General features: G+C 43.4%; 1 protein-coding gene across 2 annotated transcripts in view; it reads right to left on the bottom strand.

Annotated features, from left to right (window-relative positions):
- Window positions 1-363: 363 nt before the first annotated feature.
- Window positions 364-19,283, bottom strand: part of LOC140729279 (uncharacterized) — a 35,335-nt gene continuing 16,415 nt past the window's right edge. For both annotated transcript variants that reach the window (XM_073048878.1, XM_073048876.1), the window contains exons 5-8: window positions 17,453-17,601; window positions 10,291-10,510; window positions 8,619-8,713; window positions 364-2,733 (exon numbers count right to left, since the gene is read on the bottom strand). In XM_073048878.1, coding sequence (XP_072904979.1) covers window positions 2,059-2,733; window positions 8,619-8,713; window positions 10,291-10,510; window positions 17,453-17,601 — 1,139 coding nt within the window. In that variant the 3' untranslated portion in view covers window positions 364-2,058. The remainder of the gene's footprint in view (window positions 2,734-8,618; window positions 8,714-10,290; window positions 10,511-17,452; window positions 17,602-19,283) is intronic.

The raw sequence follows: 19,283 nt of genomic DNA, 5'->3' as shown, positions 1-19,283 counted from the left end.
TTTATGCTTTGACTCTTGGTGGGGTCACCCATGCCAAATAGGTCAATGGGTAGCAGAAGGGCTAAGACTGGCCCACCAGTCCTCCAGGTGCGTGGGTTCAGTAAAACAAAATAGTTATGGAAATAGCAATGAAGAATCGATCTACATCTAAGTGCCACAGTATTTCTGAGTCTCCAACTGGGTTATGCATGACTGAAGACCAAGAGGAAGCTACTGGCACGATGAATGGAGCCAAGAAAGCTGCCAGAGATGGAGCTGCCCTAAACACCAGCGACGGATCAGGCAGTAGAGAGGACAGAATCTGTTGATATACAGCGTCCCATAGTCTCTGACATTTCTCAAAAATGAATGAGAGAGGCAGCATTCTTCTACCCTTTAATGGGCCAAAACTTAAAGAACAAACTACGTACATTCATGTGACTAAAAATAAAATTACAGTGTCAATAACTCTTGTATGCCACTGTAGGCTGCATTTCTGCTGTTTCACTTCACTTATCTGGACAGCATTCAAAAGAGTCAATTTTCTCTACATACAACAATCCTTACAACAAACTTCACTCTACAAAGAGGGTTTGCAAATCCCTTGTAAATAAAGTAACAGCATAAAATAAAGCAGAACTTTGATGTGTCTGGGTCTCTACTCAAAGTCAGTTCACAAAAATAACCTCCATTGTGTTCACTCCAGAGGTGTGGTGCACTGGCAAATACAAACTGGGATGCTACTGTTAGGAATCTGCCTATTTGGCTCTGATCAGAATGGATGACTGTTTTGACGAATTTTTAGCGCTACTCTGACACTAATACAAGTTCTTATATTCACAAATAATGGCAAGTACAGGGGAGGAGAAAACACTTGGGCAAAACTCAGATTGGGATTAGCCAATTTTATACCCAAGCAGACTTCTACATCTGTTGATGCATAAACTAGATACTTACTTGTAAATAATAATAATTATTGTGTGGGCTAAACAAGCCATTTATCAAATGAGATTTATTTCCCCACGAACTGACAATAGTGGAAACAATTTTGCATGACATTTTAAATGACTTGGGCTTGAACCACAGATGTTTGGTCAGTAATCTTACTGGCACTACTAAAAATGTGTGCAACTGTTACCTCAAAGTTCCTTGCCGAAAATTCCCAATATACAGTGTCAGAGAGCTCTCCCACCCCCATACATTCCTGACTTGGAATATACTGTAGTTCCTTAATTGTCACTGCTTCTAAATCCTGGAATTCCCTCCAAACAAAATTGAAAAGCATCACCTTCAGGATTGCAGTGGTTTGAGTTGGCAGCTCACCCCCACTCTCATGCCAATTAGGGATGAGCTTGTCAGCAAAATCCACATCTTGAAAATTGAATAAATAAAAAAAACTTTTGACATCACTCTGAACATGTTCAGACCTTATATAAAGAAAAGTTGAATGAATGAATGAGACTGAAACTTGTTCGTTGTTCGATCACGCTCCGGTTTGCCTCTTTCACTCTCCGGTTCGATCACCTCCAATTTGCCACAAGGCTGTGTGTCAACTTTACCGTCCTTCAGTCCTGCACACTCCTCCTTAGAAGCAGACTCTTTTCAGCCATTGTGGGACCCTACAATATTTCTCAGTTAACTCTTTCATTAAATTCTGCTCCTTTGATCACAAAATAGACTAAACCCTTCAGAGCATCAAAACAAGGCCCTTAACATCTTTAATTATTGTCAGGATTATTTCTGTATGTTCACCAGTGGTTACCAGAATAACTGGGTATTGAGTTTTTGGGAACTAAAGATTCATTTCAGTAGAATTGCTAATTGGCTTCCAACTCTAGAGAAGCAATGATCACACATTTCAATCACATCAATTAGGAGTTCCCAACCTTTATGCTATGGACCAATACCATTAAGGAAGGGGTCCATAGACCCCAGGTTGTGAACCCCTGGAACGTTGGTACATGTTATGACTTAATGTACCATTTCTTTAATTATGGTGGGAGCTCGGAGAAACAATTTAACAGGGCAGAAATAATTTGTGCGTTTTCCACAAGGAAATAATATAAAACAGGTTCAACATCATATAAACTGTTGCTTAGAACACGTGGCTTGTCTTTCCTCCCAGTTCGATTGGATCCTTTCAGAATGGCTGGACTCAGCAAGGAAATCACACCTGCCAATTTCAGTCTCTTGAGCCACCACTGGCAAAATGTCTCTTGACATCACTGGGTCAAACACTTTAACCTCAGTCCCCGAGGATGTGCCGTTTACCCTGGATTCCCAAGTATGATCGTGATACTTAGGAGGGGGAGTGGAGTATTTACAATCAGCCAAGGATACGTGATGCATTTTAGGAAGTTCCAAGTCATGATGAGACCTTAATGATGAGCTGTTACAGTCATGAAGAAACGAGAGGTGCGTTGGCTCAGTTCCATCACCATCCTTTATACCTGAGGTTCCTGAATTGCCTGATAAATGAATGCCATTTACTTTAGCCTCTGACTGAAGAATACCCTCGCTCTCCAGTGAGCACGATGGTGTTTCAGCCTCTGCGCAGTCCAACGGAGCACAATGCTTAAGTTCAAGCAAGGTGCTGATGGCGTCATGCTCCGCTTTAGATATGGGCCTGTTCTGCCCCTCACACCCGTTCAGATGGGGAGAAGCGGGACTTGGTACCGTTCTCTGAATGTTCGTTGGAGCCACACATGTGGACATGATAGGAGGAGGAGAGTTCAGTTGTAAACCCTGAAGCATCTGTAAAGACGAATGGATAATAATTCATAGAGTTATACAGCATGGAAAGATATCCTTCACCCAGCTGATCCATGCCGACCACAATGCCCCATCCAAGCTCGTCCCATGTTCACCTAAACCAGGAGTTCCCACCCTGGGGTCCACAGACCACTTGCTTAATGGTATAGGTCCATGGAGTAAAAAAGGTTGGGAATCCCTGATCCAAACTTTACTGTCCATTTACCTGTCCAAGTGTTTTTTTTAAGTTGTTTAAGTACTGGCCTTAACTACTTCCTCTGGCAGTTCATTCCAAATACATACCATCCCTTTTTGTAAGGAAAAGGTTGCTCAAGTCCCTATTAAATCTCTCCCTTCTCAGTTTAAATCTGTGCAGTCTAGTCCTTCACACAAAATGCTGAAGGAACTTCGCAAGCCAGAAACCATCCATGAAGGGGAACGATGGTGCGACTCAGCCCAAAATGTCAACTGTTCAAGAAAATTGTCAAGTCACCTTCATTGTCATTTCGACCATCACTGCTGGTACAGTACATAGTAAAAATGAGAAAACGTTTTTTCAGGACCATGGCGTTACATGACACAGTACAAAAACTATACCGAACTACATAAAAAACAACACAGAAAAAAAAAACTACAACCAGACTACAGACCTACCCAGGACTGCATAAAGTGCATAAAATCCCCCTCCCTCTAAGCTACCCAATCCGTTTATCATTAATAAGAGTAAAAAACACAGTGACAGTTTGAAAGTAGCTGGTACAGGAACAGAAAGTGGTTGATACAGGCCAGACCATCACAGGAAAAGCCAATGAGCACATTTACAAGGAGCACTGCCACTGCAAAGCAGCATCCATCACCAGAGACCCCCACCATCCAGGCTGTGCTCTCTTATCACTACTACCATCAAGCTTAGGTCCCACACCACCAGGTTCATGAGCAGGTAATACCCTACAATGATGGTTCCTGAACCAACTTCACTCATCTCAACTCTGACTCCACAACCTATAGATTTTCATTCAAAAACTCTACATGTCATGTTTCATACATTTTAATTTACTTGTTAAAATGCATTATTTGTACAATTTGTCCTCTTTTACACTTTTCCTCTGTCGGTTTTTATTATGTATAGTTTTTCATAATTTATACTGCATTTCTTTATTTTCCTGTAAATTCCAGAAAGAAAATGAATCTTAGCGGAGTATATGGTGACACATACATAATTTATAATAAACTTACATTGAACTTTAATAATCTTTCCCCAAAACTCCAGCAACTCAGAATGTACATTGTAAAAATGGACTCTTTCAACCCACCCTAGTTCAAGCAAATAGTGATGCCCATCTATACCAATCCCATTTGTTCATACTTGGCCTGTATCCTTCTACAGCTTTCTTATCCAAAGGTTGTTCAAATGCCTTTTAAATATTATAATTGTATCTCGCTCTGGCAGCTCATTCCAAATAATGACACTGCATTCTGTCTTTATTTTTCCTATCGCACTATCTCAATGTATGTACGCACAGGCAGCATAGTAGCGCAGCAATTGGCATAACACTATTGTAGTCCCAGCAATCAGTGATCAGGATTCGATTCCTGCGCTGTCTCTAATGAGTGTTTGTGCTCCCTATGAAAACATGTTGCTCCAGTTTCCTCCCATATTCCAAATGGGTGAGGGTTAAAAATTGTGGGCATGCTATGTTGGCAAAGCGACACTCGCGAGCTGCCCCTAGCACATTTTCAGAGAGCATTGACTGTCACGCATTTCACTGAATGTTTCGATATACTCACAGCAAATAAAGCTGTAATGCAACACACACAAAGTGCTGGAGAAACTTAGCAGGTCGGGCAATATCCATGGAAATGAATGAACAGTTGATGTTTCTGGCCAAGACCCTTCTTCAGGACTGAGAGAGAGATGCCTGAATGAAAAGGTGGGGGTAGGGGAAGGAGGATAGCTAGAAGGCGATAGGTGAAGCCAGGTGGCAGGAAAGGTCAAAGGCTGGAGAAGAAGGTGCCTGATGGGAGAGGAGAGTGGACCATAGGAGAAAGGGAAGGAGGAGAGATAAGGCAAGTGGGAAGAGGTAAAAGGTCAGAGTGAGGAATAGAGGAAGAGGGGAGCAGGAGGGAATTCCATCCCCCTTGCATTAGTAATTACCACACTGGGAAAATGTCTGTGGTTGTCCATATTCTATGCCTCTTATCTTGTACAACTATCAAGTCACGTCTCATCCTCCTTCGCTCCAAAGAGAAAAGTCCTAGCTTGCTCAACCTATCATCATAAGATGTGCTCTCTAGTCCAGGCAGTATACTGGAAATGGTGGTCGACCTCAGCTGCTGTGTCTCTTCCATGCTGCAGTGCTCCACAAGGAGGAGAAGGAACAGCTACTTGTAAGCAGTGGGAAGGAAGGAGCTAGGTATCACTGAAGCTGTTGGCTTCATATTATTGGCATTCAAGGTTTTAAGTCACACACCATCCTTACTTGGAAATATATTACCAGAGAATTGCTGGATCAAAATCCTGAAACTCCCAGCCAACATCACTGTGGAAAGGACAGTACATTCAAAAAGGGGGGCTCATCACCATCTCCTCAAGGGCAATTAGAGATGTGCAATAAATGATGGCATTTGTTGGTGATACTCAGATCTGGAAAATTATTGTTTAACTCAAACCACTTGTCCTTGGCTAAGGCACATGAAAGGGGTTGCTACCTACTGGGCAGTAGGGAAGAAAGCAACGTAACATCACTCGTGTAATACACTGTGCAACCACAATGCCACATGAACAAAATATGGCTTATAGAGGAACTAGCATTCTCTTGATAGTCAAGTAAAAGGGAGATGCAGTAGTGGCCAAAACTAGATAAGATAGATTAGCTTTATTTGCCTCATGAACACTCAGACACCGCTTAACGCTGAGGATGAGTTCCTTGGAGGTGAAGCCCTGTGTAAATCAGCACTATGCAGGGTCATTATATCATTACGTAAATGGACATGTATGCCTGATTTTTTTAAAAAGTCAGACCCGGAATACATGATATACTATTCTATGTATACACAGTAATTCATGGAGTAACAAACACGCAAGTTGGCTTAACCTGTACATCAGTGGAGCAGCAACACATCACAGCAGAGGAGGGAAGTGGGTGGTGGTTACATCTTAGAGGAGGGACCAGGCTGTGGGTCCTCCTCTAACTTTGGCTTCCTCTTCAAGCAGGCATCAAGATTTGACTGCCTCTTCTTAAGTTTCCTCTCACGAAAGAGTTCTTGGTAGCAGGAAATCATGTGCAAAACCTTTCTTTGCCTTATTGCTTCACTCACAGTCACGGTCATTATTGATGAACTGGTCCATGATCTGTGTGATACTAGTGCTGAGGAATTTTGTGGTGAGGTTTCTTGCTGGCATTTCCTCTTCTCCATCCATGTCTTCAGATTCACCCAGGATACGTTGCTCTGCCAATTCTCGAAGCTCTTCGTTATTAAGGCTCGTGCTGGCTGCACCAGCTGCTATGGAGGTTACTGCGCTATTTAAATCCATCAGAGCTACCTGTGAATGTTACCGACATATCTTCTTCTTGAATATGATTGAAGATGATATTCCATTATTATTATTATTATTCCATTCTGTTCCATTATTATCAACTGGCTTAGGGGCATGTTTCATTGTGTTTGGACATCCACTCATATTTAGTCTAACTGTATTTTCTATTTTTTTTCAAGCAAATGGCTCCTTGAACAAGTCACCTTCATTGATGAAAACTTTGAGGTTATCATTGCAGAAGCTTTTATCTTGTTTGTATTTTTTAATTATTGTTCTGATCATCAATGTAGCCAATTTCAAAGAGGCGCCAACATCAAACTGACACTGACCAGCTTCAAAACACCGTATCACTTGCAACTTCACATCCATACTAATGCTTTTCCTAGACAACTTAGATTTTTTTTCTCTGCTAGATTACGTATTGCATTGAACTGCTGCTGCTAAATTAACAAATTTCATGTCACATGCCGGTGATAATAAACCTGATTCTGATTCTGACTACCCTCACTGGAAGTTGCAGGCCGTTTTCCAGACATTATGGGTGAAAAAAATTAAATAAATTTGCGAAGGAGCTAGAATGTTTGCACACGCAGGGGAGGCAGAGCATGAATTAATACATGATTGGCTGTGAGTGGCTCAGAGTGTATGTAAAGCACTCTCATTGGCTGATTGAATGTTTACTGTAATGGCAGCCGCTCTTGAGAAGTTTTAAGTGTTGCTTAGAATGAATTTTTGTCATTTTTTTAAGATTTCAATAAATCACATAGTAATGAATCAGCGCTAAGCGGAGTAGTGTTAAATGGGGTCTGAGTGTACATCAAAACATACAGTAAAATGCATCGTTTGCATCATCAACCACAGTCCAAGGAGGTGCTCAGGGCTGACTGCAAGTGTCACCAAATTTCCAGTGCCAACATTGCAAGCCCACAACTTACAAACCCTAGCCCACGCATATTTGGAAGGTGGGAAGAAACCGGAGCACACAGAGGAAACCCATACAGTCATGAGAACATACAAACTCCTTACAGAAAGCAGCAGGAATTGAACACCAACTGCTGGCACCATTAAGTGTTACGGTAACTGCTACACTACTGTCTCAGAAGTTCATTAAAGATTTTCCATTGCTAGTTTAGGACACATAAAAATAATGGATAAGAGTTCCAGGAGACAGAAAAAAAATCAAAACTTGACCTGTTGAGAGAAGCAGATACCATAGTAACTTACAATCGAAAAAAATGTAAATATTTTAATATTAAGGAATCAGTTGGGAAGAGTGAAATTAAATTAGACATATCATTGGATAGGCCAGTTGATTACCTATACTAAGTTGCCACTTTATCAGGTACACCTGTACGTTAATGCAAATATCTAATCAGCCAATCATGTGGCAGCAACTCAATGCATAAAAGCTTACAGACATGGTCAAAAGGATCAAATGTTGTTCAGACCAAACAACAGAATGGGGAAGAAATGTGATCTAAGTGACTTTGGCCATGAAATGATTGTTGGTGCCAGACAGGGTGGTTGGAGTATCTCAGAAACTACTGACTTCCTGGGACCTTCACACACTACAGTCTCTAGAGTTTACAGAGAATGGTGCGAAAACAAAAAAAAAAATCTAGTGAGCAGCAGTTCTGTGGATGAAAACAGCTTGTTAATGAAAGAGGTCAGAGGAGTGGCAAAATGGGTTCAAGCTGACATGAAGGCGACAGTAACTCAAACAATCATGCGTTACAACAGTGGTGTGCGGAGGAACATCTCTGAATGCACAACACATCAAACCTTGAAGTGAGTGGGCTACAGATGCAGAAGATCAAAAACCTACGTTCAGCACCCACCTAATAAAATGGCCTCTAAGTGTACTTCACTGTAGTATCTCCACTTCAGAATTAACAACAAGGGTGTAGAGTGCTGCTTTCTAATTGCTCATAGATTCACTTGGGGTAGGAGATACAAGGTGGAGATACGTCTCTACCGAAGTGTAAGGTGCTCCTTCCCTATGCTAGCCTACAGGTCACCCTTGGACAAGGTGCTTACACCTGACTCCCCCCACCCCCACACCCAACCCCCCCAAGTTAAGGTCACATGAAGTCATGGGAGTAGGTGGTAGATGGTCATATGAACAGCTGGTGCTTATCATAAGCAATCACTGATGCCAGGCCGACAATCTCTTAAGTATTGATAATGGCTGGGAACACCATCTTGTAAAGATACTGTCCAGCAGGAGGCAATGGCGAACCACTTCTGCATAAAAATTTGCCAAGAACAATCATGGTCATGGAAGACCACAATTGCCCATGTCATACAACACAGCACAGCATATAATGATGATGATGAAGATGATAATTACCTGGCGTGTGGGAAGCGAAAGATGGTTGTAAACTCGATAACCGGAAGGCAGCATTGGGTCAGTGTAGAAAAACTCACACTGGTGGAGAGCGGGCACTGAAATGGAAAGGTCAAGGACAAGGTGAGTTAGACTGTCTTTACTTATTCAGGTCTCAGCTATAACTGGTAATTCACAGCATCAGAGGGGTCAAAGTATTAGGGAAACACTAGGTGTAAAATTATGAGGGCATGTTATTGAATACAGGCACAGTGGCACAGCCGGTAGTGCCTTCCACTTACCCAAAAACAAAGTGTGTGGACAGGTATGTCAAATGGCCACTGCAAACTGCCCCTAGGTTGGAGTTGGTGTTACAGTCTGCGATATTGGTGGGAATGTGGAGGGATATAAAATCGGTTAGGGTAAGATTAGTGTAAAAATAGTTGGGTGGTCAGCATGGGCTATGTAAAGTAAAAGACCTGTTTCTACACCAGCTCTATGACTTTCGGAATGAAGGAGAACAAGAGGCTGTTTGCTGTAAAGCTCACAGCATTTAAAGGTCTTATTGCAAAGTTCTTATTCCTCTTACTGAACAAGATGGTAAGAGGCATAGATAGAGTGGATTGGCAGACATTTTCCCGGGGCGGAAATGGCTAAGGCAAGAAGGCATAGCTTTAAGGTAATTGGAGAAAAGTATAAGGGTCAGAGGCAAGTTCTTTACACAGAGTGGTGCGTGTGTGGAGCAGGTGGTGGTAGAGGCAGACATATCAGAGGCATTTAAGAAACTCTTAGTTTTAGGCTTATCTATGAAAAGATGTGCTGGCATTGGAGGCAGATCAGAGAAGGTTCACGAGAACAAACACGGAAATGAAAGAGTTAACATATGACAAACACTAGAAAATATGCAGATGCTGGAAATCCAAAGCAACACACACAAAATGCTGGAGGAACTCAGCAGGCCAGGCAACATATATCACAAGAAAATACGTGTATTGATTTGAGTTAACATACGAGGAGTGTTTGGTGGCTATGGGCCTATACTCGCTGGAATTTAGACAAATTAGGGTGGATCTCATTAAAACCTATCGAATATTGAAAGCCTAGATAGGGAGAGGATGTTTCCTATAGTGGGAGAGTCTAGGACCAAGAGGGCACAGCCTCAGAATATACGAATGTCCATTTAGAAAAAAGATGAGGAGGAATTTCTTTAGCCAGAAAGTGGTGAATTTGTGGAATTCATTGCCATCATTAAGTATATTTAAAGTGGAGGTTGATAGGCTCTGAAATAGAAAGGTTGTCAAAGGTTACAGGGAGAAGGCAGGAGAATGGGGCTGAGAGGAAAAATAAATCAGCCAGGATGGAATGGTGGAGAAGACTCAATGGGCCAAATGTGCTAATTCTGCTCCTATGTCTTTTGGTAAATTCTTTACTCTGAGAGTGGTGGGTATGTGGAACACCCTGCCAGGGATGGTAGTAGAGGCAGCTACATTAGGGGGCATTTAAGAAACTCTTAGATAGGCACATGGATGATAGAAAAATGGAAGGCTATCTAAGAGGGAAGGGATAGATTGATATTAGAGTAGGTTAGAAGGCTGGCACAACATCGTGGGCCAAAGGGCCTATGTTGTGCTATAATGTTCTATGACTATTAATATGTGATTTTAAGGTCTTACTGCAAAGTTCTTATTCCTCTTACTGTCAATTGCTTGGGAATGGAAGCCCGTGGCTTCATATTTTGCCTTAGAGTCAGCTGATGAGCAGGAATCAACGGAATCTTTGTTCTTGAAGGTGGAGCTGCTGGTTTCTGTGATCGGTCTCTGTCTCTGCCGATACGAAACAGCGGTGTAAAAAGATTGGAAAGACGGATGTGATAATGTCCTCGTGGCGAATGGGGCAACGACACCCGAATACCTTGCCTAAACATGAAAAAAAGAAATACATGCGTGGATACTTCTCATCTTAAATCACTTTCTCGGTCTGTTTTCTTTTGGCCAAGAGCCTAGTCAGATTTATGTTTCTTAAATTGGGGATTAATTTAAAGTGGTTTTCCCAATATTCTCCATAAAACTACATTGAGATCATTTGAGGTCTCATGATTTAAGATGTACAGCTGTTACCTCTATAATGATGTATTACATTTTTTTCTCAATGACAGTCTACGGTTACTTCCCTTCTGTACCCATCATTTTGTGATTAATATTTTTAATAGTGCAGTTTTCCAGTCACAGTCATAGAGAAGTACAGCACAGAAACAGGCCCTTCAGCCCATCCAGTCCATGCTGAACCATTTAAACTGCTTACTCCCATTGACCTGCACCGGGACCGTGGCCCTCCCATCCACATACCTATCCAAACTTCTCTTAAATGTTGAAATTGAGCTTGCACTGTCAGCTTGTCCCACACTCTCACTGCCCTCTTGGTGAAGTCCCTGTGACTTTCACAAAATCCAAAGGAAGTTGGTAGATTGTAACCTATAGATCTACAGTCCCAGCAGCAACTTTCTTCAAGACTCTTGGATGCAACCTTTATGTGTCTTTACTAATTAGTTTGCCTGTTAAGAGTGATAGGGTTGCTCCAGTGGCCTTGGTTAGATCCCAGCCTCCAGCACTGCCCACGAATTATCTGAACATTTTCTCCCGTCATTGTGTGTTCCTCTGGGTGCTCAAAAGAGTTGATTAAGATGATGCCAAAGAGTGGCAGCTCTTTGCTTGCATCTCCGAAAGGAATCATCAAATATTCCCATTTAGTACTACTATAGTTGAAATCTGCAGTCACAGTCCCAGATACTTCGGTGAACAAAATTGTTTTACACTCTTTTTGCACTACTTATTATGGTACTTTATGTTTATGAATTGCACTGTACTGCTGACTCAAAACAGCAAATTTCATGACATATTTCAGTGATAAAGTGATAATAAACCTGATTCGTATATACAAATTGACAGGTTAATTGGTCACTGCAAATTACATTGAACAACAAAGATTTTGCTTCCTAAATACTTTTGGGTGTCTGCTGGTCATGAAAATCACCTTAAAATTTCCCTATCATTCACTATTTTTTCTAATCACCTATATTTGTTATTTCAATTCATAATTCAAGTCAATTAAAATGTTGCCCACAATGCAAGTTGAAACCATGAAGTGCAACATGTCACTAAAGATTCATTTTCTGCATTCCCAGTTAAGACTTCTTCTCTGCAAATCTTGGCACTATCAGTGACGAGCACGGTGAAAGGTTTCACCAGGATATTGCGGTCATGGAGGAACAGTATCAGGGCATCTAAAATCTATCAATGATGTGGTTGATCATCGTTGAAGGGCCCTTCCTTCATGAGCAGCGAGCAAGAAGAAGAGAATGTCATGCACAGACATCTTCCTCTGGCAGAAGTGAGCAAGAGACTGATAGATGGTGCTGAGCACTCGCTCATCTTCTGCAATCGCTTCAATGATATCAACCCCTTCAGAGACAGAAAAGCGCTGGACTGCCTAATTGGCCCAAAGCAAGAGGCAAGAAGCCTCAGACACTGAGTATAAACAAGAATCATCAACAAAACATTTTTAGCTTAGTTGAACTATTGCAAAGGGTCAATTAAGCACATTATATTCAATAAAAGTTAATTTCTTGTTTCTCCAAATTCCTACGTTACAAGTCATCTGAAGTTAGATTTGTGTTCAGCTTCAACTGGTCTATCATAAAGAAAAGAACTTTGAGGGAACAAAACCTACAAAAAAAAATGTTGTCCTGTGGCGACCCACTTTCTGCGCAGGCGAACCGGCCCACAAATAGCCAGCGCACGGGGGGAGACTTCGGTAATGCACCTCTGACGTCATTTCCGCCCGGAGAGGGCAGGCGCTAGGGATTAAATGCCAGCGCCGAAGTTTGAATAAACTAGTCTCGAAATGACTTACCGACTGCACGTCATCTCTAGCTCTGTATGTAGTACATCGCTACATTGGTGACCCCGATGGTCCAAACAGGATTTGGACCAAAGATGACCGACTCTTCATCTGTTCACGCAGTTTCGCTAAAACTGCTGACTTTCTGGACGCTGCGACCACGCGTGTGGTTTAGCCAAACAGAAGCCCAGTTCCAGATTCGGCAGATATCTTCTGATTCCACGCGTTACTATCACGTGGTGTGCACCCTTGACCAGGAGACAGCCACCCAGGTTGCGGATTTCATACAGTCGCCCCCGGAAGAAGGCAAATATGAAGCATTCAAAGCGCTGCTCATTGGGACCTTTGGCCTCTCACGGCGTGAGCGGGGTGCCCGCCTGCTTCACCTGGACGGTTATTGGGAGACAGGCTGCCGTCAGCATTGATGAACGAGATGCTGGCCCTGGCTGACGGACACAAGCCCTGCCTCATGTTCGAGCAAGCGTTCCTGGAGCAACTGCCCAAGGACATACATCTGCTGCTGGCCAACGCAGATTTCAGCGACCCCCCGGAAGGTGGCGGCCCGGGCAGACGTGCTGTGGAAAGCCAAGAGACAGAGTGTGGCGTCCGTCAGTCAGATTACCAGGCCACGCGCCCAACAGCGGGCCATACCAGGCCCGGCAGGGGGGCGCACACAACACAGAGACAGGAGTGAGGAGGCCAGTGAACATTGGTGTTTCTACCACCAGCGATGGGGCACAAAAGCCCACCGTTGTCGCCCACCCTGCAAGGGCCAGCTGCCGCTAATGACTATGGCAGCTGGCCACCGGGACAGCCTCTTGTATGTCTGGGACACTCTTGTATGCTTCTTGGTCGACACCGGAGTGGAAATCAGCGTCTTGCCCCCAACGGGGTACAACACCCGCAACAGGAAGCCAGGACCCACCCTGAGGGCCGCAAACGGCAGCACAATACGGACCTACGGCACCCGCACAGTGCAGCTGTAGTTCGGCACCAGCCGGTTCACGTGGGACTTCACACTGGCCACGGTGGCCCAACCACTCCTGGGGACGGACTTCTTGCGAGCTCACAGCCTGCTGGTCGACATATATTGGAGTATAAAAGTTGCATTGTTTGCTGTGTAACCAAAACTATGTAGTCAGCTTTGAACTTGCTATTTGCTATGCATGTATCCAATTTAGTAGGAGAATGAAATCTTAAGAATGTAGAAGACAATGGGGTGTTAATGGGAGGTAGCTAAGAGATGTAGATTAGAACAGGATTAAGTCAATGGGTAGAAACAATAGTGGCAGATGTACTTGTGATAAGCAACTGTAGACCGATTGGATATGCTAATGCAACTAAACCAGGAGACGCTATGTACAAGGATCGGTGGGCAATCGGCGACTAGCTCCATGACTGTCTCAGCTTTGATTTGCAAATTTAATACTTCTTGAAGAATCTTCTGCGTCTCCTGGTCATTTGTGGGGCACGAGAAACCACGACACTTGCAAGGGAAAAGACTGGTACATGCCGAGACTTTCCAGACATTCTCCCTGGGTGAAGCCAAGTTGCTGGCCCCACATCTGGACTCCATCACGCTGTCGGACAACGAATTCACCAGAATCCTGGTGGACTTTCCATCGATTCTGGCACCGCAGTTCACGGCAGCCATGCCCAGACACGGGGTACAGCACCACATTCCGCCCCAGGGACCACCCCTCCACGCACGCGCACGAAGGCTCCCCCGGAAAAGCTCCACCTGGCGAAGGAGGAGTTCAAGAGGATGGAGGAATTGGGGATCGTACGGAGGTCCGACAGCCCATGGGCCTCCCCCCTGCACATGGTGCCCAAAGCAGCCAGGGGTTGGAGACCATGCGGCGACTACCGCAGACTGAACGAGGCTACCCCTCGCTGAACCAGACTGCTACCCCATGCCGCACATACAGGACTTCGCAGCAAACCTGCACGGGGCCATAGTACATCGCTACAGTCCAGTGTTATCCCAAGAGTGTGGGTGAGAGGTAGAGTCTGGGAGAAGTTCAGGGGAAACTGGGCAAAAAAAGCAAAGGAAGCAATTAAAGGGAGATGAAAAAGCTTGAAATGTTGGCATCGGAATCTGTGCCCCCAAGCATTGCTGAATCAGGAGCCAAAGAAGGACTTCTCTCATTGTTGAAATGAAATCTCAGTCCTCAAGACTATAAGATATAGAAATAGAATTAGGCCATTCGGTCCATCAAGTCTGCTCCACCCTTCCATCATAGCTGATTTATTTTCCCCCATTATCATGCCTTGTCCTTTGACGCCCTGACTAATCAAGAATGTAGCAACCTCCACTTTAAATATACCCAATGACTTGGCCTGCACTGCCATCCATGGCAATGAATTCCACAGATTCACCAGTTCTCATACCAGCAGATCACAAGCTCTCAGCACTCAGACAGTTGCCAAGACTACAGGAAAATAAAATGCCTCTGGATTTGATTGCATCCCGAAAGCAGATAATCATAAACATAAAAGATTCTGTTGATACTGGAAATCCACAGTAACACACACAAAACACCGGGGGAAGCTCAGTTGGTCAGGCAGCATCTGTGGAGGAGAATAAAGAGCAGACGTCTCAGGCCGAGACCCTTCATCAGGACTGGAAAGGAGGAGGGGACGAGGCCAGAGAAAGGTGGTAGGGGAAGAAGAAGGAGTATAAGCTGGCAGGTGATAGGTGAGAGGGAAGGTGGGTGGGTGGCAAAGGAGGTACAAAGTGAGAAGCTGAGAGGTGATAGGTGGAAAAGGTAAAAGGCTGAAGAAGGTATCTGATAAGAGAGGAGAATGGACCATAGGAGAAAGGGGAAGAGGAGCGGCACCACAGGAAGGCGATTGGCAGATGAGGAACAGAAAGGGGAGTTAGAATAGGGAATGGAAAAAGAGAGGTGGAAGGCGGTAGGAAGAAATTACTGGAAGTTAGATAAATCAATGTTCATGTCATCGGGCTCCAGGCTACATTCCTTCCCCTCCTTCCCACCTTCTTATTCTGGACTTCCTCCCCTGACTTCCTTATTCTGGCTTCTTCCCCTCCCCTTTTCCAGTCCTGATGAAGGGTCTCGGCCTGAAACGACTGCTTGACTTACTAAGTTTCTCCAGCATTTTGTGTGTGTTGCTCTGGATTTCAGCATCTGCATAATCTGTTGAGTCTATACCATGTGCATTCTCTATTAACCTGTAACCATTTTCAGGGAATTATGACTTATAACCCCAATATCACTCTGTACATCAGTGTTCCTAAGGTTTCTGCAGCAGGACTCCGCCTGGCACAGTCTGATGCCATTCTGGATTCTGCTGGGGAATGTATCTCCACATAACTCCACCGGCCAAACCTGGTGCATTTTTGGTGCACCATTTACCAATCTACATTTACTTGACTAAGGCATCACACCCAAGGGATTAGGAAGAGAAAGGCAAGTTACTTTTTACTTTATTTTAATGCTTAAAACCTTTGGTTTTAATATTTTTAAATATTTAAATTGTGATGCTTTTTACATCTCCAAGCACACCAAACTTGTTCCCAAACAGGTGGAGAAGCATGCACAAGACCAGAGTAGTTGGCGAGCCATGGTTAGAATCCCACAGAGAGGTGCCGACCAGATCCAGTCACTGCTCCACTACAGATCCAAGACAGCTTCCACGTCCTTGCTGTGGACGTCCATGTCACTTAAAACTTAAGACTCACTTCAAAGCCATCTTCGAAGGCACAACAGGAGAACTGCAAAAATCTAACTCATTGTCAGATTCTGCAGTCAACCAATCAAACACATCTCCAAAAGCAAAGCTTGTTACAGAGCCTCACGGGTTTTGACAGGAGACATGCTTTCAGCCTTGGCCTTGTCTCATGTCAAAGGTCATCAAGATGCTTTGGGGCAGAGGTTCAAGGGATCAACTCCGGAATCAGGAACCCCAGGATGATTTGATTCAAGAATATGTAGTAGTTAGCATGGGTGTGTGTGTGGGGGGTGGAATTGAGGATGGGGAGTTGTGGCAAAGCAAGAGCAAACTGAATTGAGCACAATTTAGCATGTGAAAATTTATTTACACGTATTTATTGAGATACAGCGCGGAATAGCCTTCAAGCCACACTGCTCAGCAAGCCGCCAATTTAACCCTAGCCTAATTTACAATGAGCAATTAACCTACTAACTGGTACATCTTTGGACTGTGGGAGGAAACCAGAGCACCCGGAGAAAACCCATAGATTACAGATTAAGTCAGAATTAAACTCCGAACTTGGACATCCTGAGCTGTAATAGTGTCTAACTAACTGCTATGCTACCATGGCACTGAGTTCGCCAAGAACAGCTGCCATATAAGTTTGCACATAGGAACTCCCATTGACTGTGTGTTGTGCATGCTCCAACTATAGGGATGAACCAATACAATTTCAGAATCATTGCCCAAACAAGTTGGGCAGCACGATAGCACAGTGGTTAGCATAACACTTTGCAGTACAGGCAGCTCGGGCTCAATTCCCTGTAAGGAGTTTCTACATTCTTCCCGTGACCACATAGGCTTCCTCCAGGTCCTCTGGCTTCATCCCACTGTCCAAAGGCATTCCAAATGGCAGATTAATTGGACATTGTAAGTTGTCTTGTGATTAGGCTAAGATTAAATCAGAGGATTGCTGGACAGCGTGGCTCAAAGGGCTAGAAGGGCCTATTCCACGCTGCATCCCATTAAATAAACAAACAAATAAAATTTGGAAGCTATGTTGCCATAAAGCATAGAGTATGTCAATGGCCTTTACACTGCCTGTCAGAGGGGTAAAAATTAGAGATTTTGGCAAAGAAAGAGCCAAGTAATTGTCTTATCCCACCTCTGAAGCACGTTGTAAAGTGCTTGACAGGAGAGGAACTGCATCAGAAAGCTCACACAACACAGAAAGCTTAAAGTGGGTCAAATGCAACAGATAATAATGTAACAACAAACGTACAAACCTTCTTGTTCTGGGAAACACTGCCTGAGCTCGATGATTCTCCCTCGTCAGCACTGTTAACTGTTGAAGATACATCTTGGTCCAATGACAATCCAACATCCCCACGGTTGGGAGACTCTCTTCCTTCTTCACAATTTTTCTTGGAACAAACTGTGTGAATAGGTCCATCAACTCTCACATTCTCAGTAGGTCAGAAACTCTCTTCCATAGTTACAAACATGGACATAAACTACTCTGTATCTCAGAGGTAAAACAAGCTGAAGTAGCCACTGAGGGCTAACCAGTGAGTGGGTGGTTCTTGTGGGGACTGTGTCACTACAAGAGGGCTTTCATTGAAGACAGAAAAATGCTAGAAAGAGAAATGATATTAATGCTTCAGGTCATTTGATGAAGGATCTTTGACCCGGAGCATTAACTCAGTTTCCCTCTCCACTTATTAAGGATGGCACTGTATTAAAGCACTATTAAAGCGACCTGGGTTCAATTCCCACTGTCATCTGTAAGGAGTTTGTAGGTTCTCCCCATGACTGCATGGGTTTCCTACCACATTCCAAAGATGTACATGTTAGTGGGTTAATTGGTTACATGAGTGTAATTGGGTGGTGTAGGCTCATTGGCCTGGTAGAGGCTGTTATCTAAATAAAATGAAATGCTATATAACTAGATAAAAATAAAATATTACCTGACCTACTGAGTATTTCTAAAGATTTTCTATTTTTATTTCAGATTAAAAGAAAATGCATTTTTCATTTTTTTTTTAACTTTCTTTTTTTTTAAGTTAGGAACGACAGGTGCAGAGGTAGAAGGACACCCTGAGGTGAATGACCACAAAACCCCAAACAGGACACATAAATAAGATGTAATACATGTAAAGCGCTGGAGCCACTCAGCAGGCCAGGCTGCATCTACGGAAAACAGTAAACAGTCAACATTTCGGGCTAAGACTCTTCATTAGGACTAGATAGGAAGGGGGAAGGAGCCAGACAAAGAAGGTGGGGAGAAGGGGAAAAGAAGTACAAGATGGCAGGTGATAGCTGAAACTGGGAGAGGCGGAGGGGTAAAGAGCTGGGAATATGACTGGTGAGAAATAAAGGGCTGGAGGAGGAGGGATCTGATAAGAGAGAACAGAAGACCACGGAAGAAAGGGAAGGAGGAGCTCCAGAGGGAGGTGATGGGCAGGTAAGGAGATAAGGTGAGAGAGAGAAACAGTAAATAAGATGTTAGGTTTAACCTATGGACTCACTTTCTAGGACTACAACTCATGTTCTCAGTATTATGTATTTACCGATGGATTAATTTATTATTTGTTTTTATTTGCATTTGTATAATGTGTCTTTTACACATTGGTTGTTTGTTATTGTGTTTGTTTTTCATTAATTCTACTGTACTTTGTTCTATTGTGGATGCCTGCAAGAAAATGAGTCTCAGGGTAGTACATGGTGACATAAATTTACTTTGATCCTTGAAGGCATAAGGTATACTTACCTTTATTAGTGAAGAAAATGAATACAAGAACAAAGACATCATGGTTCAATTATATGCAACATTAATTAGACCACAGCTTGAGAACTGTGTACAGTTCTGGTTGCCACATTCAGGAAGCACAAGAGAGGGTGAAGGAATGTTCCTAGAATTATAATTATCAGGAGAGACTGCTTAGGTAGGGATTGTCTTTGGAACAAGAATGAAAGACAGATTAATTAGGATTAACAGGATTCTGGTTAGTTGGGCCATTGGTTAATTGGGGTGGCCGTATATTTCCATAAAACATAGGAGCAGAACTAGGCCATTTGGCCCACTGAGTCTCCACCACCATTTGATTATGGCTAATC

The sequence above is a fragment of the Hemitrygon akajei genome, chromosome 6 (genome assembly GCF_048418815.1).
Source record: "Hemitrygon akajei chromosome 6, sHemAka1.3, whole genome shotgun sequence".
NCBI classification, from domain to species: Eukaryota; Metazoa; Chordata; class Chondrichthyes; order Myliobatiformes; family Dasyatidae; genus Hemitrygon; species Hemitrygon akajei.
This window is presented reverse-complemented; position numbering and strand designations above follow the sequence as displayed.